This window comes from Podarcis vaucheri, assembly GCF_965113315.1.
Source record: "Podarcis vaucheri genome assembly, chromosome: 1".
NCBI lineage: Eukaryota > Metazoa > Chordata > Lepidosauria > Squamata > Lacertidae > Podarcis > Podarcis vaucheri.
In genome coordinates, this window is record NC_138759.1 from 42141522 (window position 1) to 42165399 (window position 23878).

Below are 23878 nucleotides of genomic sequence, written 5' to 3' on the forward strand. Positions count from 1 at the left end.
CTTTATAGGTTCAGCTGTCCTTTGTCAACAACAAATCGTCACTCTTTTTTGTGTTGAAGATATGCTATATGGTAATTTATGGACCTAATAGGTATCTAAAGTCATTTGCCACTGTTGCTGTATGTAGGTTTTATTTTATTTGTTTTCTATCTTATATTTTGAAAATGTACACCTAGTGGTTTTTTTCCCTTTAATTTTTTTGGGGGCCCCCAAGAGAGTAGGGCCCTAAACTATAGCTTGTTTAGCTTATACGTAAATCCGGCACTGGTGGGGAAATGTTACAGATAGGTAGCCGTGTTGGTCTGCCATAGTCAAAATAAAAAAATTCCTTCCAGTAGCACCTTAAAGACCAACTAAGTTAGTTCTTGGTATGAGCTTTCGTGTGCATGCACACTTCTGTATCTGAAGTGTATCTGAAGAAGTGTGCATGCACACGAAAGCTCATACCAAGAACTAACTTAGTTGGTCTTTAAGGTGCTACTGGAAGGAATTTTTTTATGGTGGGGAAATAAAAGACTGAAGCGAGCAGGCTTTGCAGGGAAGTTTGCACGCTCTAGTTGAGAAGCTGAGCTGACTCCGCCTAATCTAAGGCGGCTCTCTGAACAGATTTCGTACTGCTGCTGCTGCTGATTATGCGGAATATCATGCACACCCGAATGTGCACGACTCTTCTTTCCTCCCTTTTCCAAATTCCTAGCAACGGTGCCGATTTATCGGGATTAATCTGTAAGGTCGCTTGAACTGCAAGGTGGAACCAAATGGCTGGGCAGCGGGAGGGTAGCCGGGCCCATCTGAGCGGCGGGCCGGACGGCGGGCGTTCCCGGGGGCGGGGCCGAGGCTGCTGCGGGCAATGAAGGCACCGGCGCAGGATCTGAAAATGGAGTGCGACATCCTGGACGCGCTGGAGGCTCTGGGGTGAGCGGGGCGAAGGCGACGCGGCGGAGCTCGGGGCGAGGAGCTGGGGTACCGCTGCAGAGAGGTGGCTCGGGGAGGCCGGCTGGAGAGGAGGGCCGCTCGGGGATGCGCATGCAATCCGGTTCAAAGCAAGGCACCCCTATTCAAGGCAGTAGTAGCACCCCTTTTAAATACTCGCCGCCAGTGCCTTCGCTGTCTCTGAAATCCCGGGGTTCCCCTTGGCCTCCCCTTTGACCCACGTGTGCGTGGGAGAATTGTTCGTGGAGCCCGGGGTGGACCAAGCGCGGTATTTGCGCGCGCGTGACACGCTTCCAAAAATCTCTGCTGCTCTGATTCTGCTGATCAAAGACTGGGAGAGAAATCAAACTGTTTGTTGTGAATACAGATTTAAAAAAGAAACAAAGACCTTCGGGTATTGGGCGGTATATAAATAATAATAATAATAATATTCAAGTACTGTATTAAGGGATAATAAGAGTAGGTAGACGTTTGTTCCTCAACTTCCTAGCGTCATCTAACAGGCACAGTCTTGATTTCTCACTGAGTACCAACTGCTGAGTCGTCTGGGTTGCAGCAATATTTATCGCTTCCAAATGTGTGCTAATTTGATTAGTTGAATAGGAGTGCTCCCGCTTTGACCAAAGAACTTTGGTAATACATGCAAAATACATGCATTTTTTTTTTTTAAAGAATAGCTGGAAGTTAGGTTGGTAGAACACCATAGTAGTCTTGCAATAATTGAAAGTAAGAATTAGTGGGTACAAATGATTATATACTGATTTCCCACTGGCAGCCCAATCCTCCTAACATGATCACAAAGGCCTGTGGTTTCAGTGTCGTGTCACAGCTTCCAAGTAAGGTTGCTTAGTTACTGCAGCCTTAAACTTATTTAACTGCACTGGCTTGCGCTTTCTTGATTGAGAAGAAAATGTACATAATGAGATGGAAGAACCCCCAGGTTTTATAGTTTGCCATGTATGCTACCATATTCCAGGGACTTGTTATCTTCTTCATGGCCCATGTGTGTTGTCCCTGAATGAGAAATTGGCATGTGGCAAAACTAGACTCAAAACGAGATTCCATCCAACAAGCATTGGAGAAGTGTGTAAAAAAAAAAAAAGGCACAATCCATTGAGGCTAGGATTATAGGCAGGGTGTAGTTCAAATGTTGCAACTGTAAACTCTTATCATGTGCTTGTATTTCACTGATGGGAGTTTTAAATGAATTTTTGTATTTCATTCTTAGTTACATAAAATGTTGTTTTCTTTTTACTGATTTCACACACAGCAGCAGCACAATACTGCATGCATAACTGTGTGTGTTGGCTTGTACAGTGGTACCTCTGGTTGCGAACTTAATTCGTTCCGGAGGTCCGTTCTTAACCTGAAACCGTTCTTAACCTGAGGTACCACTTTAGCTAATGGGGCCTCTCGCCACCGCCATGCCGCCAGCGCACGGTTTCTGTTCTCATCCTGAGGTAAAGTTCTCAACCCAAGGTACTACTTCCGGGTTAGTGGAGTCTATAACCTGAAGCGTTTGTAACCTGAGTGTGTTTGTAACCCGAGGGACCACTGTACTGTACTCGCTTGCTTCTGTATGGAGTAGCAGGTGAATCAGAAGTTCACATGTATCCAGTAATGTTATAGGTGCTTGTTACAGTTCAAGATTTTAGGAACATCCCGGAAAGTTCATAGCAAAAGCCCATCTGGTCCTGCGTCCTGTTTTTACAGCGGCCAACCAGATGGAAAGCCCACAGGTCCCCCAATTTTGCTCTCCAGCAACAACTAGTCAAATGCATATTGCCTTTGATATTTGAAGTACAGTACTACATAGTCTGTATGATGCATTTAGAATAACCTAGGTGTACGCCTTGGAATGCAACGTGCGAAGTTACGCTTGGCATTTGATACAGTTATTGGCAACATGTTGAAACATTGCTGACCATTCTCTAAAAAGGATAGTACAAAAACTGCCATGGGATTTCCATCCATTTACAGTAACAAATTAAAAACTTGTAGTTGGCTTTTTTAAAAAAACTGCCCCTGATTAATCAGGCAGAAGATTTTGATTTTTTTAATTATTTGAATACAGTGTGCATATAAATGCATGTTAAAAGAGGCATTCTCATTTCTCACACACAGGAGGAATGGTTCTTCTAAGATGAAAACATTCTTCCGAAATAGTTTTATCCCATGTGTGAATTTATTTGATAGATTAAAACTCATATAATCAACATTTGGTTTCAGCCTTAATAAATAATAAAAATAATGGTTTAATTCATTTCTGTGGAGTCAAGAGATGGAAGCAACAAATGACATAATGGCAAGAAGTAAAGTTGTTCCCTACCCCCCAGCCAAAAAACCCCCAGCCAATTCTTTTGTTACTACAAAAAATAATGTTGAGAGGCGTAATTTTACATTAGGCACTCCTCTGCATATTGTACAGATTTGTTGTCGCTAAAACATATCCATATTGAAGTTCTGTTTGCCTTAAACATTTTTAAAATGGGTAAACAAAAAGAGTTATTTTTGATTCACAACCACTTTAATTGCACACACTGAACTATCCAACAATAATACACTCTTACTTTTCAATAAAGGAATATCTGTGAATGACTGAATAAATTCCACAGTGAAACATTTTTTCTACTTTTAAATTTTAATTCCTGTACTTAGGTCATATGTTTTGTGTTCTGTATTTTGCTCCCCAGGTACAAAGGCCCTCTTTTGGATGAAGATGCCCTCAATAAAGCGGCTGAGAGTGGTCTGGCTTCACAAGACTTCTGCGATCTTTGTGTTTGGTTAAGTTCCCAAATACAGCCGTTGTGTGACTTGGAAGAAAGCATCTCCTCGACAGCTGGTAATTTGACATGATTTTAATCTGTTGGAATCTTGTTTGTGTGTTTGTCATAGCTTTCCATTTTGTAATTTATCTATAAACATCTCATGAATGTTTCACTTTGGAAATAAATTTGTTGTGGAGATAATTGAAGTGATTTTTGACATTCTGCTGTGGTATTAACACAATTAATGAAGAAAAGTAGTGATGTTTCTACAGTCTTTCTAACCTGGGGAACTGGATGTATTATCGAAGGGGGGAAATTGTGTTTGTTTTGTCACCTGATTGAACAGATCATGCACTCAAAAAAATTAAGAGGATTCTTTTATATTGGTGAACATGACCCTAAAACCTTCATTGCTTGAACCGAAACTCAAACACAAGCACTTTAAAACAGGAAAGGTACCTGACTTCGCCCTACAAAGGCAGACAAAAAGAGACCCTAGCCTTTTTCAGGTGTAATGAATGGAATGCAGAAAAGCTATCACATGTGAGTTGAGGCAGTAGAGAGAAACATATTAGCTACACACATACACAGTGTCGATTTCAGTTGCCTTCTGGCTTGTGAAACTGCAGATCTGGGAGCCTCTTGTATGCAGCCAGGAGCAGCGAGGAAAGAAGCGCCTTATATTTGGGTATTTTTTCTTGTTTTCCTTCCCCCCCTCCAATTTTAAAGGTGTGGCTTATTTTCAGGTGCGGTTTATAATCAGGCCAATACAGTAATGGGTTTATACTTGTTGTTTTTTGCTGCTGCAAAATACAAAATACCCTGCACAAAAATAAATTCAAGTTGTGTTTCTCTGCCATTCATTCTGTCTTTTTGTTGGACTGACTTAATTCTGGAAGATATGATATTAGTTCAGAGCATCACATTATTCTGATTTTTAAAATTAGTTTTTTTCAGCAAAATGTTACCTAAAAATCTTAAGAGCAATTTGTATGATATTTTTTTCTGAATTAGTTCACCTAGTTCCCAACTCTTTTTTTAAGCACCAGAGCTGGAACCTGATACGAGGGTTTTTTAAGTGTATGACACTTTCTTCCCCTATATGTTCTGTTAAAGGTGGTGAAGACGTTGAAAGTTTACAGCTTGAGATGAGTGGCTTTTTAAAAGAGCTGGCTTGTCCATATTCAACACTTGTGTCTGGAGAAATTAAAGAGCGGTTAAAAAAGAAAGAAGATTGTCTTAAAGTCCTATGTAAGTTACCAGAGTCTTTCTGTTTGCAGTTTTACAGGTGACTGTTTTGTTTCATGCAGCATTCTGGAGACAGAAAAGGCCCACTTTTTCTGGCCTTGTACAGCCTACATCCAGTCTTATGCATCGCAGTAGCCGCATGGCAGCCGAGAATAATATTTGAAACCCGGGTACAATAGTTTACAACTGAACAAAAAAAGGTCCACTTTATGCTGCCATATATCTGCCTGTCAGGAAGTCACAGGGCTGGTTTCCACTGCTGACTTCTACCCCATTACATTTCTGCATTTATAACTGGGCAGAGAATGGTTTGTGTGACCTAGGCTCTGTTTGAAATCAGGCAAACATTATTTCTAGACCAGATGCTCCTTTCAAGAGTGCAGCCTGGTTCTTGCTAAAATCAAATATCTTTAATACGGTCAGTGACCAGGAAGCAATTTATAAAATATGACATTAAGAGTAGTGTTGTGCTACAAGTAGCAGTAAAAATATGGCCAATTCTCAGAATTGGTGCTTATATTTATGACCAGGTTTCGAGTTTGAAGTTTTTAAAATTCAATTCAGGAGTCGCTACTGTTTATTATCGTTCTTTCGATGTTTACAGTTTGAACTCCTTTGTAGGCATCATTGCTCGTCTTATTCTTGTTGCAATGTAACAGTACTTTGCCACAGACCTGTTAATTTTGGGCTCTTTGTCAGCTAAGAGGTGTCTGATATAGGTGTCGTCTGTACTACGAGGTATTTTCCTCAGAATCGGTTCGATCAGCTCTTTTCTTGAGTCTCGATATAATGGGCAGTATAAGATGACATGCCCAATGGTTTCGATTTCTTTGCTGTTACAGGGACATAATCTTTGTTCGATCGGTATTTTATTGTCTCTTCCCTCTAGAAGAGCTGAAGGGAGAGCGTTAAAGTGGGCCCTGGAAAATGCCCATCGGTGTTTAGCATTGTCTAGAACTTTGAGATAGTTTGCTAGATGGGGCCTTTGGGAATTGTATAGAAGTTTATAAGTTATCGGAAGTTGGTTAAAGTCATTTTGGGTTTCAATGTCCCTGAGTCTTTCTTTGATTATGTTCTTGGCCTGGTTCTTGCTAATCTTTCTCCAAGTAATTGCAACAGGATTGGTCAGTATGAACCAACCAACAGATTATTTCCTCTAAGGGGGAAAAGGGGGCTCTCTCTAGATGTGGATTTCCTAACACATCATTAAATTATTGACTGATAATCTGAAAAGGAAGTTTATATCAAAATATATTTCAGATGCATTTTTCATCGTTCATTTTTACTTAAAACAGTTGTAGCAAGGGTGTGGAACTCAGGAACCAAATTCAGTTCTTCAGCCCTCTGCTTGTTCCCTGGGACTCTTCCCAGGCCACTCCCCCTCTCCCCAAGCCCCGCCCCTCACTGTCCCTGCCCTCAAGTGCTTTTGCTGGCCTAAATGTGTCATTGGATTGAAACAATGCCTCTTGCTTGCCTGGATAGAAATGGGAGGAAGGGAAGATCTCTGACTTTTGCATGGCAGTGCAGCAAACAGCATTCCAAAGGCCAGGCTCCACCCACATCCCAAAGGCAGGCTGCACCCACCTGTGGCTCCACCCACTTTTGCCTCTGGTCCTGCCAGCCATTGGCATGTGGCCCCTGCAAGGTTGCTCACTGCCTGGTCTCTGTAGCCCTTGGGCTGAAAATGTTGTAACACTGACATGGCTTTTAAATTCTTTTCCATTTTTTCTTCGCATCTTGTTTAATTTTCATATTTACATCCCCACCCAGTTCTGACCAGGGAGCATTAATCTTACTGGTTTGCTTGTTGAGACATATGCACAGATCCTTCTCTAGCTTTTACATATCTTCCCCCCCCCCCCACCTCCAGTATTTTTAAGCACAGAACTTCAGGCTTTGCAGATACTGAAATTGAAAGAGCGTAAAAGTTCTCATTTGACGAAGAATAATGACATCCACCAAGAAATCCAAATGATCTGCGATGTCCTTGGTCTACCAAAGTCATCACCTTCATCTTCTGATCTTCCGGTCTTATTAAGCAATGTAGAGTCAAAGGTACAGTGTGTATTTTCTACATTGGAGTGCCATTGGTATTAGTTTTGTACACCTGCACAGCCCCAGTCCCCTGTAAACAACAACAACCAAGGAGTTGAAAGGGCATTCTCAGGGTGACAGGCAGATAGGATACCTGTTTAGGAGCTTTATTTCAGTGGGAACTCACTAGAACTCTGTTCTAACACCTCTTGGGTGAGTTCTGGCACCTCTCAGGTGGTCATTGCCATTCTAAAACATAGAGGGAGGCACTCATGGTGAGTTCTGACACCCCTTTTTCTAGAAGAATGGCACAGCTAGTGGTTGCTCTGAAATGCCCTATGTTTTTGTTCAACTGGAAGGAATTATGGCATCAGGGGAAGCCTGCATAGTTGTTGCCCATAGAGCCCCACCTTGGGTGAAAGATTCCTGCATTGCAGGGAGTTGGACTACATAATCATCATGGTCCCTTCCAACTCTACAGTTCTGTGATTCTAGGTGTGTGGTAGCAATGGAGCCTGCATTGGTAAGGACAGCCATACAACCCCTTTCCTCATTAGATGTCCCTTCATGTGTGAAGAAATCTGCACAGGAACCCAGAAAGAGGTCTAGATGACTGTAGCAGCTCTTATGTGTGGTAGCTGTTTTGCCTGCCCTTTGACCCTCTCCACGCTGCTGTCCCCTTGCTTACTCTGGCTGCAGCACCTAGCATCTTCTCACAACAGCAGCTGAAGAAAGGTAGTGTTTCACTCCTAAGTGAACCAGCCAGGGAACACGGCATTCTTCCATACTTGGGCACAGGCAGGAGGAGTCAGTCATGTGGTGAGGGGGAAGAAGCATCTGGCTTGCCTGTGTGAATCATCTCATAAGATGACATTGAGAGAAAGGATCCAATTGTCTTTGTGGAAATTTTATTGTACTTTTAGTGTCACTGTGTAGATACACAGGATTCATGTAATTGGTTTTATATAAATATATGTATCTTTTACTTTTTCAGGTTAAGGACATTTTATCAAAAATTCCAAACACTTATGTGGGCAAATCTCTGCTTAAAACTCCTTTGAATTCAGATCAAATGGTAAAAATTAAGTTTTTTCACTTTTATATTCAATAGCATACAAAAAAGTGATTGCGGCTTTTTGCTTTTCTGTCTTTATTTGGATCAAAAGTGAATGCATTTTTCTATGATTTTTGACATAAAAGAAGACATTTGTAGCATCTGCAGTTGAAAAGTGTTGTGACTATTTAAAGTATTTTCTGTATTTTAGACTGCTATTGAACTGTTTTGTGCTCCAATGCCATAGGGAAGGTTGGAAAAAATAAACGAGACTCTTCTCAGTGAATATGAATGCCGTCGTCGTATGTTAATGAAGCGCTTAGACGTAACTGTACAGTCCTTTGGTTGGTCCGATAGAGCAAAGGTAAACATGTTTTATCCTCAACTTCCTGGTAGCTGTCTCTCCTGTGGTTCCATAAGCATTTAACTGATGATGCACAATTTGTTAATATAACAGTTTTATATTGTAAATACTAGAGAGAATCCCAGTTACTGGTTTCTCTCTACATTCAGGGGCATAGTGGGGTGTGTTTTTTTTAAGGGATTGTATTATATATTTTTCTATCATAAATTCCAGTTCAAAGGTATACATATAGCCAAGAATTATGTGTGCAACTGCAGTTTCTTTGAAGTTCCTTCTGCATGAGTGCTGGCAGCTGAAGAGACAAGCTGCTGCTTAAACTGAAAACTGGCTTGCAACTTTGGCAGCGGGAGCTATGAAGCAACCATCTTAAAATACCACCATCTTAAAATAAAGCTCTGAATGCATGCATGATTCATTCTACCTCCTAACTGCAACCTTCCTCATCTATAGCATTACTCAAATAGCGACAAATGTTGCTAAGGCGTTCGGCCAGCTGTTCCTCTTGTTGCAAGGACCTTATGTGATACTAGACTGCAAAAAAGGAACACATGGCATATTGGACATAACTTAAAGTGCTCCCCGCTTTTGTTTTAATATTTCTGCAACTCTGCAATATGTCTACATTTATTTTTAAGGTGAAAACAGATGATATTGCAAGGATTTATCAACCCAAACGTTATGGACTCTCTCCTAAATCAACTATTTCATTAGCCCATCTTCTAGCAGCTCGTGAAGACTTGTCGAAGATCATAAGAACAAGCAGCGGATCGTCACGAGAAAATACCATTTGCTCAATCAACAAGGTATGATGTCCCCCTCATGCAAGATGATGATGATGATGATGATGATGATGATGATGATAATAATAATAATAATAATAATAATAATAATAATAATAATAAATTTATTATTTGTACCCCGCCCATCTGGCTGGGTTTCCCCAGGCACTCTGGGTGGCTTCCATAGAAACCAAAAATACACTAAAATATCACACATTAAAAACTTCCCTGAACAGGGCTGCTTTAAGATGTCTTCTGAATGTCAGGTAGTTATTTATCGCTTTGACATCTGGTGGGAGGGCGTTCCACAGGGCGGGCGCCACTACCGAGAAGGTCCTCTGCCTGGTTCCCTGTAGCTTTGCTTCTCACAATGAGGGAACCGCCAGAAGGCCCTCGGCGCTGGGCCTCAGCGTCCAGGCAGAATGATGGGGGTGGAGACGCTCCTTCAAGAAAGCTTTAGGAGCTTTCTTGAGCTGACCCAACCATTCATAATATGCCAGTGCTTGTAAACATGTCTAATGTGTGAAGTCCTTAATAATTGAATGTCTTCCTGGTAATCTAATGAGGTTGGTAACTGTGCACTGAGGAATCTGAATTCCTCTGGCTTTATTATTATTATTATTGGATTATTTATTAAATTTGTATACCACCCCTATACCTGTAGATCTCAGGGCGGTGATAGGAGAGCATTCCCTGGAAGCCCCATGTGCTCAGTGATGGGGAAAATATGGAATAGAAATGTACTAAAATAAAATTTTAAAAGTTTGCTTCCATTGCAGGTCTTGATGGGAAGAGTACCAGATCGTGGAGGCAGACCAACAGAAATTGACCCACCACCACCTGAAATGCCCCCTTGGCAGAAGAGACAAGATGGTGGTGGTAGAGGTGGAAGAGGAGGAGGTCGAGGAGGAGGGGGTGGCTGGGGTGGAGGGGGTGGTGGTAGAGGAGGAGGAGGAGGGGGTGGAGGTTGGAGAGGAGGAGGAGGAGGTTTTCAAGGGAGGGGAGGAGGCTATGGTGGGAGAGGTGGGTATGGCGAGTCATATGGTGGAAGGGGAGGGGGAGGAGGCTACAGGAGATACTGATACCACTAAATGTTAACTGACACAAACTGTTCATTGGGAGTCTGGGATAAATTGTAGCTGACTTTGCAGCATGATGTTTGAACTATGTTGGTCATGCTTTTTTGAAAATTACAATATTTGGTTCCCTATAAATCACTTTGCACATGATAGCTTTCCTCCACATGCGACTTCCTTTTATGAGCTTGCGTGTACGTGTGTGCATTTGTCAGACGTGATGATCTCTATGTGGTCTAAAACCATGGTTAGCAGGGAGTTCCTGTAAGGTGAATATGCAGCGTCTGTGAGAGACTGTGAGCCCAGGGAACATGCAAGGTTTTCTATATAGAAGTGATATCTATGTAGAAAATGTTCCATGTGCGCAATAGCCTTAAATGTTTCAAGTGTAAAATAGCGGTTAAAGAAGCAGTTGGGGTTTTTGACTCTGAGATCTGAATTTTTATGTGATATGACAAGCTTCGGAAACATGAGCATTAACAAAATAAAACAGAATATAAAATTAAAATTAATTTTCTCAAACGTGGGAAGCATTGTATATTAGATTTGGCCTCCAATTTCTTCAAAACATTATGAAAAATGTAGAAATGTAATGTTATCTGATTCAAAATTAAAACTCCAGGGGGTTTCCATGAAAATGCTGGGGGGATGCGAGTCTGTATATTATTATTTTTTGCAGTGACGATAATTGGAGGTCTGCATTTTTTGGTTGGCCTTGCTAGCCAAGCCAAAAATTGTGATTGCCAGGCTATTTCTGCTTGCCAGCTGGCTGGCTGCCAGCAAGCAAACACCTTCTCCCAACAGCAAAAAAAGATTGCTCCTTTCCTGTAGGAAACACTGGAGGAAAGTATTCCAGCTTCACCGGATGCATGGCCAAGTCTCTCTGCTGAGTAGCTGCTGAAGGTGTCTTCAGCTCCTCACTTCTCTTTCCTGTGAGAAAGAAAGGGGGATAGTGCAAGCTTCTGCTGATGCACAGAGACCCACCCCTGAGCAGCGGCTGCAGGTAGCTCCCCCCCCCGCCTTCTCTTCTGTCCAAGAGGGTGGGGCCTCCTGCTCCAAACTTTCCTCCTAACCTTGTAGCCAAGGAGGAGTCGGGGGAGCACAGCAAAACTGCTGGGAGGATACCCACCAACTCTTACTGCTTCTAAGTTGAAAGGAAGGGTTTACTTGATGTGGTGAGCATAATTGCCAATACCATAACCAATATGGAAAAGACAGGAGTTCCATAAAATTGACCTATGCCGTGAACTTACAATAAAGCTAACTGGTTCCCAGTGTGTTCTACCAGAGTTGGCTGTAGAGAAGGAAGGAAAAAATGTGTGCGCATGCGCCTGGAAATGTTATCCTCCGACCTGATATCATTCTTACACTCTCCTTGCTTCCTGATAAGTAAGCATGGGGGCTGGAAATATTTGACAAAGCTAACCACTAGAGAAAGCAGAAGAATAGGACAGCGGAACCTCGGTTTTCGAGCATCTTGAGAACCAAACGATTCGGAACCCGAACGCCAAAAACCCAGAAGTAATTGCTTCCATTTTCAAACGCGCCTCAGAAGTCGAACGGCTTCTGAGGCGCGTTTCTCTGTTTTTTTCAATGGGTTTTGCCCACCGCCCATTGATCCTTGGTTTTTGGATATTTCAGAAGTCGAACGGTCTTCCGGAATGGGTTACGTTCGAAAACCGAGGTTCCACTGTACCTCAGTTGGGGCCTCTTTCCTGCATTTCTTTCCCTGGGAGAAAAACGAGTTTTTGTCCTTCTTCCTTGTATACAGAGTTATGTACACACATATCCTAAGCTCATTCTAGCTGTTAGATGGTACAGAGTTGGTGTTTTTAGTTAGCTGTATATGGAGACGAAGTTATACAACTATTCCCAGCTAGAAGGGAAAAAAGCGAAGGGTGGAATATTACAAATATTTTCTCTGCCCAAGCATGATCAGCTTGCCAGATGGAGCCAGCCTCTCTCCTCCCCTACACGCTGTTCTGGGGTTCTGTGAGCCAGAGGTTGGGAAAAGCCTGAAAGTCTTTGCACAGGGCTTCCCTTGACAGCATTCATTAAGCAAATTCCACCCTAAGACATCTACCCTGGTTTTTTTAAAAATATAAACTATTTTTTTTTTAACATTCCTTACCCTTTGCAAATCACAATATATTTCAAAACGGTAAAATACTGGCAGTTTTGATCCCTATACAGGTGTGTCTTGCCAACCTAAAAAAAATGCAATAAATTAAACTTGCTTGATTTTTGAACGTTTCTATAAATCAGTTTTTTGTATGTTTTAAACCTGAACTGTATTTTGTGAAACACATTTTCTGTAAATAGTTTTGTGTTAAGAGCAATTCCATTTATGTTTGAACACTTTCCTTTTAAAAATGCTTGTGGACATAGTGAAAACGTTGTGCTTTTTGACAACCAACGGGAGAGTATTTTGTGTTTAAGAAATAGGTTGTTTACACCTGTGAGCACTGAGAAATAAAGTACTGTAAAGCTGTCATCAGTGTAGCTTTTTGTACATTGAATACTACTGGCTAGCTACAGTATGCAAGAGGGGGCAAGCCTGTGATCAGGAACCAGCAATATGGGGAGTGGCAGTGGCAATGGTGCTTGAAATTAAGTAACACAAAGTGGTAGATCAGGGCAACTTCTATTTTTCTTCAGTCTTTTTTGGAGCAAGCTTTTCTGGAACACTGCATCATAAGCAGTGTTTTCCCATGTCTCCCTTCACAGGTGGCAGTTGCGCGTGCACACACGCGCGCACACCCCGATCTCCAGGAAGAGACAGTCATAGCTCAGTGGTAGAACATCAGCTTTGCATGCAGAATGTGCAAATGTAGAGCGGCCATGGTCAATTTTTGCATGCAGCCCTAGAAGATGTGGCCCCTCAGGCTGAAAAAGATGCCTCATCTCTGGTAAGAATACAAGAGCCCTTCTGGATCATGCCAAAAGCTAGAGGCCTATAAGAATCTCAGAAGCATTTGTGAGTCACAGCAACTGATATTTGGAGGCAGAACATAGCCACTGACATCCTTATCCCCCATGAATTAGTTTATTCCTCTTTTGTTGTTGTTTAGTCGTTTCCGACTCTTCGTGACCCCGTGGACCAGAGCACGCCAGGCACTCCTGTCTTCCACTGCCTCCCGCAGTTTGGTCAAACTCATGCTGGTAGCTTCGAGAACACTATCCAACCATCTCGTCCTCTGTCGTCCCCTTCTCCTTGTGCCCTCCATCTTTCCCAACATCAGGGTCTTTTCCAGGGAGTCTTCTCTTCTCATGAGGTGGCCAAAGTATTGGAGCCTCAGCTTCAGGATCTGTCCTTCCAGTGAGCACTCAGGGCTGATTTCCTTCAGAATGGATAGGTTTGATCTTTTTGCAGTCCATGGGACTCTCAAGAGTCTCCTCCAGCACCCTAATTCAAAGGCATCAATTCTTCGGCGATCAGCCTTCTTTATGGTCCAGTTCTCACTTCCATACATCACTACTGAGAAAACCATAGCTTTAACTATACGGACCTTTGTCGGCAAGGTGATGTCTCTGCTTTTTAAGATGCTGTCTAGGTTTGTCATTGCTTTTCTCCCAAGAAGCAAGCGTCTTAATTTTGTGGCTGCTGTCACCATCTGCAGTGATTCCTCTTTTAAAGCTATACAAATTGGCGGCCATCACTACAACTTGTGGCAGCAAATTCACTCATTTGCCTATGCACTGTGTGAAGGTGCTTTCTTTTGTCTGCTCTGAACCTTCCAACATTCAGCTTCATTGGATGGCTCCAGTTTCCAGCTTTATGAGAAAAGAAGAAATAATTTTCTTTATCCATTTTGTCCACGTGATGCATAATCAGGAGTTTGAAGTAGATTACCGGGAGAAAGCGAAAGTTAAAAAGGCAGATCAAGAGATTATCATAATTCACCTGAAGCTTGGTTCTCTTACAAATGTGATCTGCGTACGGACAGCTGTTATTTATTCTCTGGCATCATGTAAGAACTAGCATGTTTCTAATTTGATGGATGCAGTTAATTCTCAAGCCTTCCTGTCTGTCTGATGGTAAATACCAGCTGTCAACACGTGGGGTGCACCTGCATTAAGAAACATTCTCTGCATGGAACTGAGAGAGGCAGGATGAAAATCTCAGCACCTTATGCCAAAAATAATTATGGGAATTGCATCTGGCTGATCAGCTAAGAACTGAAAGTATTTGTAGGCTTTTGCCAGACCCAAGGCTACCACAGATAGTTTAAGAACAGAGCACAAAAAATTACTGTGTAACTTAATTTTAATAAATATCAAACAAAAAAATTGCACTTTAGCCAACCTTTATAGCCTGTACATTTTATAGATCAGTTTCTTTGATTGTCATAGTTTCACATATATCACGGTCAATGAAAGCAATTTATTTAAAGAAAAATAGCACACAATTGGTGTTATAACATATTCCTAATACTTTTTTTATTTTACTATTTTCATCTTGTTTGGACAACAGTAAATGAGAGGTGACTGGCATAAATATAAAACAACAGGCCTAACAAGGTGCCAAGTTTGCGTTGCTTTGGCTTGTGTATTTGGCACAAAGAATGCTGATGGAAAGACGGTGAGCTAGGTCAATACCACCCACGGACAGCTGAATGTCCAGATACTGTCTTTCAAAAAGTTCGAAAAGTGTGCTAGAGCAGTAATACATGCACTTGCTTGCACTGGAGATGACCTATACCTATGTTTCCTTGACAAAACCGTACTTGTTAACAGAACTGTGCTTGTGGCACCAAAGCCTTGCCACAAACCATGCATGCAGCTGCTTGAGAGGATAAAACTACAGCCTAAGCTTATGGGAGTTCACCCCAAGATAAATCCCAGTGAGTTCCACAAGGCTCATTGTCGTGCAACTGTCCCCAGAATTATGACCTTCATTTATTTTATGTACTCTGGTCTAGCCAAATATCCTGAGTCAATATAAAAATACTGAATGACGAAGCAGTGCAGAATCATGAAAACCAATCGTTCACAGAGGTTAAATTTCAGCCCAACTCAGAAAGGCAACTATATCAAATGCTCTTCAGAATAGTAACAGAGGTGGCTCTCTGGGAAGAGTTGCCACTGAAAAGACTGTCGTCTGAGTCACACCCTGTTTATACCTCAGATAGTTGTGGCATTCTTAGCAGAGAGAGCCTCATTGGATCACACTGGATGTAAAGGGCTTCCTTCAGATAATAAGTCATTTAGGCCTTTAAAAGTCAGTGCCAGTTCTCTGAAATCTGCCCACAAATTAATTAGCAAACCAGTCCAAATGTAGCTCTTTTAGGGCCGATGTAATTTGCTGCTTCTTACTATTTCTTATTAATAGCTTGGTCTGCTGCACTCAGGACAAACTGAGCTTTCCACACAGTCCTCAGCGGCATTTCCCCATTATGCTAATCAAATCTAGGTTTACCAATACATGCATGTTGAGGGCAAGGTCTTTGTTTCCTGGGAAAGGGTACAACTAGTGCCCCACGTGTAACTTGAAAAATGCACTCCTACTCATCACTGCTCACGTGGGCCCAGGTAGTATTTCCAAGCAGCATCTTACCCAGGGCAGGTGCTCCTATCTACTACCATATTTACTAATAATTAACATGCTTGTCTTAAACAAACTGATTATCAACCTTCCTCAATCTCATAACTCACTCTAAGCACCCATTAAGAATTTTGACTGCCTCACTGGGATTTGAGAAGGTAAGCTATAATCAGGTACCACTTGCCTACTAATGACACTGTCATGCAAAACCTCACACCATTGCCATGCAGATGGTAAAACAATGTGTGAGACAAAATGGAATCCAAGTCCTATGGCTCAGTTAACCACTCCATAAACATTCAAAGATTCTTACAGAAAGTTTAAGGTGAAATCCTACTGTCACATAGGGTTTAGGGGGTGTCCTCTCCATGTTTTGGGGCAGAAAACAAAGCCTGCCCCAGAGAACACTTCATTGCAACTGTGGAAACCACTGGCATCAGTGCTCAGATGACAAGGAGGAAGGGAAATGTGTGTGTTACGAGTAGACCAACTAGTCTAATACTAGTTTTGACTGGATACTTTGTAGGTTTGCCCAGAAAGAAAACGGCTGCCTGTGAGAAGACTGCTGAAGGAGGGCAAATGTTTGCAAAGGAAAAAGCAAACTTGCCAGATGTGTCAGTTTAGCTTTTCATTTCTATGTTCCCTAGATTGTTCTTGTTTAGTGTACAGCTTCTAAGAATCAACACAGTTCACAGAGGTTTTAGAAAATCATGCTTGGTCAATTTTAAATATTACATATATATTTACAGTTTGTAAAGTGTAGTTACTTTATCAGCTCAGCTAACAATAAGAACAGGTGCTAGTTCCTTCAACTCACAAATTTACATTACAGAAGCTGCTCACATAAATAATCTTACAAGCCTCTTACTCTAGGCTTCGTAAGTGAAAGTACAAAAAAAGTTATTTAACCATGAAATTACTCCAAAAGGAGTAAGCATACACAGTGGAACACAAAGTACAAACACCACCATTTCTGGGCACATCATAATGTCATTCTTGTAAAAAATAAATTATAGACTCAATTTGAAGCCAGAGATTTAACCAGAAGTTGTGAATAAATATTAACAGAAACTACAGAAAGGGTCACAAGTGTCTGATACCATATTTTACAGTGCATCATTTATGTGTCAGTTCTAGAATCATGATAAGACGGAAATCTAAAGTGATTTTCGCAAGACAACACAAAGCAGCTTTTAGCATCTCTAATGCTATTTGTCCACAGGTCTAACGAATACATATTGATTGTGCAGGGCTACAGTTTTGAATTACTGATCTTAATTATGCCAACCCTCCAAGGGCAGCAAGGTTGGCTGTAGAGGTAGGGGGTGTATCCAGCACTGCAGTGTCATTCGCATAACAGGCGCCTGCGCAAACAATAACGCTTCCCCTCTTCCTTTCCTACTGCCTGCAGTCAGCCCCACCCCACCCCACCCCCGCGGCCTCATGCCCTCAAAATCTGCTCCACATGAGATATTCTGGAGCAGATTTGTTTTGGGGGAGGGTGTGCCGGTGGTCCATGAGCAGATTTCGGGACCTTTGTGTGTGTTAACCTTGTTCACCATGCACACTGAGAGCTACACTGAATTCCACCCCTTGTTATGAAGGCAGCAAGAGTAATTCTTGCCATAATTCCAAATGCCGTCATTTCCGCCAAACAAAGGGCAAACTGTTTGAAACCTGTTGACAAGGCATGCATACGCCCACAAGTACTAATATCAGGCAGGACAGGGAAGACTGAACAGGAATACCTCTGTTTAAAAACCTGCCGTTCTGCATACATTTGAATGCATCGCCCTCAAAGGTCCCATTGCCTTTACTGTCCTCCTGGCTACAAGCAGTCTCCGTGTTCCCTGCTGTCCAATATGTGGTTTCTTCGAATGCTGAGGAATTCAATTTTCTTATGTGCCTGTTTAAGCCGTAGCTTTAAAGCTTCATTCTCTGTTGTAAGGATGTTTCTCTCCTAAGCAAAAAACACAGGTTGGTGTCATCCAAGCAGAATATACTTTAAAGAACAGTTTCAGTATCTACAGTCCTCCTTAGCAGAAACACTTGCTTGACTAGCATCTTATTCTCCAGGTTCACTTAACTATTATTCAAATTATAACAGCTTAAACAGGAAATGGAGTGAAAAATAAACAGCTGTCTGCATAAGAGAGGAGCAATTACTGCTACTGCATCTCTCAAGAAAACGAGACATGCTCTCACGTGCAAAAGACAACATTTAATCAAGACTGTAAGAGAACACATCTGTCTAATATATAGATTTTTTGCCTTATCCATTGTAGGCAATGCGAAGGGAGAAGGAAAATGTCGCTCCATCCCAACCTGGCTACAAGAAAATGGCAGAGGAATGGATTTGGTGGTAGCTCTGCCATTCTCTCCCCATCCCAGTCAATGAGATTACAAGCTGGGATTGCTTTGTTAACAGGCTTCCACCCCAATGACACTCATTAGGCAGCCGACAGCTACTTCCCTTAAAAGTATCACATCCCTTATAACTATTTGACATTTAGCAGTAGATATATCAGGGATGTTACCTACCAACTGAACAAAATTGAGCCTGGGTCTTCCCAGTCTATTCTGACTTTCTCAAACTGGTTCCCATTTGTCATAGTGGTAATACTGCACACTGTGTTATTTATTACATGTGATTCTTAGAAACTGTTTGCGGTACCTGCTCTAATTCCTGGTATGTGGGTTTTAGAGCACAGGGCTCGTGCTTTGCTTTTTGACTGCAGTCCTTGTTTTCCCATTTCACATACGCCTTTTTACGACTAAGAACCGGGCTGGGACACGGCGACAGCGGAGTAGGCTGCAGAAGAGTGTTTTCAGGTAGCGTTCCTGGCTCTCTCTGTTGCCTGGGGAGCCCATCACTATGTGCCACCACTAAGTCAGTTTGCGTACTCTTGTGTACCACAGATGGCTTTAGCCTCACTGAGATCTTTTGAGCTGACACCCCCATAAGCATAATAGTTCTGTCCTTGCTCCCTTCACTGTGCTCCACAACTTCTCCGTTAGGAAATGGAAATCCTCCCTCCTCCAGACCTGTAGGGGATGGGAAAACGAGGGGATGGGAAAACACACAAATATATAAATATGGGAGATGAAAGCAGGGCAGTGGTTAAAATGAGTTGCATGCTATCCTTTAAACTTAATTATCAAAGTAGGTGAAATGCTTTGCTGATATAACTACCGTATTTTTTGCTCTATAGGATGCACTGGACCATAGGACACACCTTGTTTTAGAGGGGGAGAACAAGAAAAAAAAATGTTCCCCCTCTCTGCTCAGTGCCCCTCCAGCGAAGCGGCAGGAGAAACCGAGCCCCTTCCATTTCTCCTCCCGCTTGGCTGAAGGGGCGCTGCACAGCTCTCCCTCTCTGCTGAAGCCAGGAGAGTCTTGCTCTCCCGGTTCAGCAAAAGGAAGAGCAAGACTCTCCTGGCTTCAGCGAAAGGAACCTGAAGCCTGCGGAGCGCAGCGGGAACTCGCACTGCACTCCAAAGGCTTCAGCGAAAGCAACGCGAAGCTTCGCGTTGCTGTTGCTGAAGCCAAGGAGCCTGCATTCGCTCCATAGGACGCACACACATTTCCCCTTAATTTTTGGAGGGGAAAAAGTGTGTCCTATAGAGCAAAAAATACGGTACATATCATTCTTCCCAGACTTCTCTTTCTATCCATTGTTGCCCACTTACTTAATTAATATCACTCCTGCCTGCATTGGTGAAGTGAATGATCCGTAATGTGGAGATGATCCGTAATGTGGAGATAATAATATAGGGCTTTTGCAAGCATTACTGAAAATTTATTGAAAACATGTATATCTTGCTATTCCACTTTGTAAAGAAAGGCACGCAACGTGGTTTACAACTAGGATTCTAACTTCCATAATCCCGAGTTAGCAGGACCAGTAGTCTGATATGATGAGATCTGAAGTCCAACAACACCCAGGGACCCCAGGTTTAAGAAAGGCTGCTATAGGTGGAAATGGTGTGGGAGTGGAATGAAGTTGGGCTAACCCAATTTCTTCATTCATGAATTCTTCATAAGAAACTTTCTCACCATGCATGTGTTCTTTGAGCCCCATGGGACAAAGACTAGATGCAAGGGCTGAAGCAGGGCTGTTGTCTACTGCTGGGACTTTGGCTCTTCTCTTGCATTCGAATACAACCAGATCTTTGCATTGCTTGTGGCAATTCATTCCACAATCTGCAAACAAATACAAACAAGGAAAGGTCATTGGCTTGAAAGCAAAAACTCAGCAGGGGGAGGGGTGTCTTTTCTCATACTAATATTTCATTTCCCACCCCATGAAGCCAAAGTTCTTTCCTCTGTAGAAACCCCACAAAATGCTAAAAAAAAAAAAACTTACAGCACAAGTCGATGCATGATTGACTCTACTATGTCCAACGTTGCTTACTCCCTAGTAAGTGTGATTAGGATTGCAGCCATAGTTGTGATAAGCAAGGACGGAGTACTTTCCTTTACTATGAGTTACTTCTTGTGCCACTTTCATATTTATTAATGCCATATTTAATTCAGATCACATGGCCGTGTTACATTCTGCTGCTGCTTAGTATCCAAGCAATACAATCACCTACCATTTAATGTCCAAAATGTGTGAGTGTAGGAGGGAATGATTCCTTAAACTATCTAAGTTGTTTTCTAGAAGGATGCAGGACCTGAGAGCTGGAAGTAGCCAGGGGGTGGGGAGACACTGGGGGTGACTTTGAATGTTTCTAGGTGGTTCGTGCTAGATCCTCTGAACTTCCTACATATTGAGACTTTGTCTCTCAGCTTAGTCTTAGGTCTATTTCTCAAAGGAAAGAGTTTCACAACACAAAATGGGGTCATGGATATGGTAAGGCACTCTTAGAGTAGAATCACAGCACTGCTGTCATTTATAAGCCCTTTAAAATCATTAACAAAAGCAGAATGTGTTACCTTTGCATCTATATCCTTGTTTAATAACTCCCCAGAGCTGAAAATTCAAGCAAAGACATATTATCACACTACAGTGAACTTAAGACAGTAGACTCATACCTTTCCTCAACCTCAATTCACGACTCCATTTTGCAAAGTCATCCAATCAAAATGAACCATCCGCACATGTGTTCTGAGGCTTTCTGCTTCTCCTTTTCAAAAATCAATGCTTTGCCCCATTAAGAACAGACTAAATCTCCAAATAGAAAATCCAAGTGCTTTTTATTCTGGGGGTACTCAAAGGTATGCAGTACCCACAACTTTTTTTAAAAAAATATGTTAAAAGTGTAGCACTTACTGTGACAACTTCATGGTACCTGCACCTTCTTTTCTTAAAAAAAAATATTAAAATACACTAGAAAATCCTATGCAAGAGATAAGTGTTGCTATCATCCACGGAGCTCCAAAACTATCAAAATCTAAACCACAATCACAATCTACACTCCCTTGGATTCTTAATTGTCTAAGAAAATTACCAGCATGCTTTACCCACCACTTTTGCTGAATTTATAGTATTCTGTTCCATTTGGAACTGCTTAATATGTTTTATAATTGTGATGGTTTTATTTGTTTTTATAATTGTAGATTCTATTGTTGTAACCCACCATGAGATCTTACAGTGTCGGGAGGGTAGAAAATCTTAAAAGAAAAAAGAAAAAGAAAAGAAAAGCTATGGTTCCTCCTCATTCAGCAGCTAATTATACTATTAAAAGCTAAAGGGGCAAAGTTAATTTAGCCATGCTAACAGCAAACTAGAGTTGATGCTATAATAAAATATTTGTGGATAACAGTTTGCTGCACGCAGCATGTAACATTATTTACTTTTTAAAATACCCCCTAAACCCAAGCTTACAAATCCAGCGCAGTTGTCACAGAACGTAGGCTTCAGGTAAGTGGTCTCTTGGAAGTTGTGGGCGAAGCCAAGGCCTAGTTTAGAATAGATTGAGCTGGCCCTCATGAAGTAAGCTGTGATTTCATCCCTGCTAATCAGACCTTCCCTGTAAAAACATACACATACACGCAAGGAAGAGGGTCATTTGAGGTTTAATACTGCTAAAATCACAAGGAGTTAACAGTGTCTCCCGCTCTGTTTCACTACACCTACACACACTGCCAACCCTCTGGTAAATTAGAGACTAAGGTAAATGCATTAATTCATTTTCACAGCAATGAACATCTAGAAATATATTACACGCACGCACACACATACACCCCACATGATCCTGTCAAGCAGGTCATGAGTTCTGCAGCAACTCATTTCACATTCAACAAAAACAGCTTAAGGAGCAGGCTTCACAATTGATTCTGAACACGCTGCACAATTATCGAAACAAAGGAGAAGCCCAGGGAATACTTCCTAACACTGAACCTTCAAATTGCTCTTTACAATTTCTAATGCCATTTGGGACAATGAACAGTCCTGGAGGAATATGGAAATTGCACAACAGGGGACTCCTCCCCTAAACATAAAAGAAGAACGTTGTTCCAACATTAACTCTTTGAAGGTAAGCAGGTTCCTGACTTGTAACTATTGTTCTGAAAATAATCGCACAAATGGGCAATCTACCAATTGGAGAGAAGCTCAAGCTAGTGGTCTTGAGACACACACACACACACCGCCCACTTCCAGAATGCAGCCCAGCTACCCACAATTCTTCAGTCCATTCATCTGAGTGGGAAGCACATGGCTGCAAGTTAACCTATCATGGCAATTAAAAAATGGAAGAGCAAAAGCATAAATGTTGTTTGGATGTACACACCTGTCCTTGTCCATTACACAAAATGAGAAAGGAAAGCTTGCTGCAATCTTCTCAAATTCTTCCTGAGAAATGTACCCATCCAGATCATGGTCGTAATTTTTGAAAACAGACTGAACAGAACAAAAGGGGGGGGGGTTAAATGGAACCAACTAAAAATCACTTCAGTTTGGTTTTTTAAAGCACTTGCTACAAGTTAATATTATACGAACAAATACTACAATGTTCTATGGTAATTTAATTTCAAAATTAAATGCATTTTAGTACAGGCATTATATAATGCAACAATGGAAACAGCTTGTGGGCATATCTATGTACATGCAGTCTCAGTTCCTCTCATAGGAAAACCTGTGCAGTGTTTTATGAGGCAGATTCTTGACTAGCATTTAGGTATATTGGAGTAAGGTACTTCTGCAAGCTGCTCTGACTATGGTCTCTGCACATAAGTACATATGCTGCATACATATGGAAGCTTTGTCAAGTACACACCTTACTCTAATACTTCATTTAGCTTACACAACTTGACAAAGCACACGGTATGGCTACCTATCTGCTTTTCTCTCATTCTCCTCCTTCACTCTTTGAACATCTTGTAAATTCTCTTACATTTCCCCCACTCTCACAGTTTTCTCCCCTCCTTGGGCACAGTAAATTGCAAGTTATATGCTGCAGTGGGGGTCCTATATCTAGAGAGAAATCTAGGTTCTCTCTCTAAAGCATAAGTGACAGTACTGAGATTCTTATACCTGGGCTACCCATTATGGTCACCACTGAGATCAGCAGCCCCATGTTGTGTTTCCCACCTCCAGCTGTTTACATCCACAGCACTCACAGTATGAACTGAGGACACCATCAGAAAGCATGTTTCACTCTTTTTGCTCCATGCTTTTGGAAGCTGAGAGCAGAGAAACCTACTGCATGATGGTCCCACTTAATGCTGCAAGGAGAATGGGAAATCTGAAGTGAGTGGGAAACTTGCAACAGGGATATTTACTCCCATGGTGAATGTACCATGAATGTACCATGAGCCAAATCAGGCCTGCAAGATGTTAATATAAAACAAGCATGATAAACAATTTGCATACTTACATCTACCATTCTCTGAACGTGTTTGCTAATGATCTTTGGGTCAGGTTTTGGGGCTACACCAGAGGCCCAGTCTGCTACTACTGGCGGTTTAGAAGGCGTCAAAGGCTAAAATAAGAATTATATACATCTGCATTAAAACTTCCTTTTCATGTTATTGAAAGAAAAATAAACCTATCTGTTAAGAGCAGTTATTCCTAGATGTTTTAAAATATCCTTACCAAATAAATATTAAGCATTGCATGTATATTGAAAA

The 23878-nt window shown here is 41.7% G+C and overlaps 2 protein-coding genes across 2 annotated transcripts in view; one reads left to right on the forward strand and one right to left on the reverse strand.

Annotated features, from left to right (window-relative positions):
• Positions 1-783: 783 nt before the first annotated feature.
• On the forward strand, positions 784-12748 carry FAM98B (family with sequence similarity 98 member B). Its single transcript, XM_082240729.1, has 8 exons — positions 784-915; positions 3627-3775; positions 4818-4952; positions 6820-7004; positions 7978-8058; positions 8285-8401; positions 9037-9204; positions 9960-12748. The coding sequence occupies exons 1-8, from the start codon at positions 851-853 to the stop codon at positions 10260-10262; spliced, it is 1203 nt and encodes a 400-aa protein (XP_082096855.1). The 5' UTR covers positions 784-850; the 3' UTR covers positions 10263-12748.
• A 1757-nt stretch (positions 12749-14505) lies between these two features.
• Positions 14506-23878, reverse strand: part of RASGRP1 (RAS guanyl releasing protein 1) — a 43999-nt gene continuing 34626 nt past the window's right edge. Inside the window, exons 11-17 of the mRNA XM_082239940.1 lie at positions 23626-23730; positions 22540-22649; positions 21633-21777; positions 20741-20777; positions 19859-20005; positions 18476-18846; positions 14506-17761 (exon numbers count right to left, since the gene is read on the reverse strand). Coding sequence (XP_082096066.1) covers positions 17630-17761; positions 18476-18846; positions 19859-20005; positions 20741-20777; positions 21633-21777; positions 22540-22649; positions 23626-23730 — 1047 coding nt within the window. The 3' untranslated portion in view covers positions 14506-17629. The remainder of the gene's footprint in view (positions 17762-18475; positions 18847-19858; positions 20006-20740; positions 20778-21632; positions 21778-22539; positions 22650-23625; positions 23731-23878) is intronic.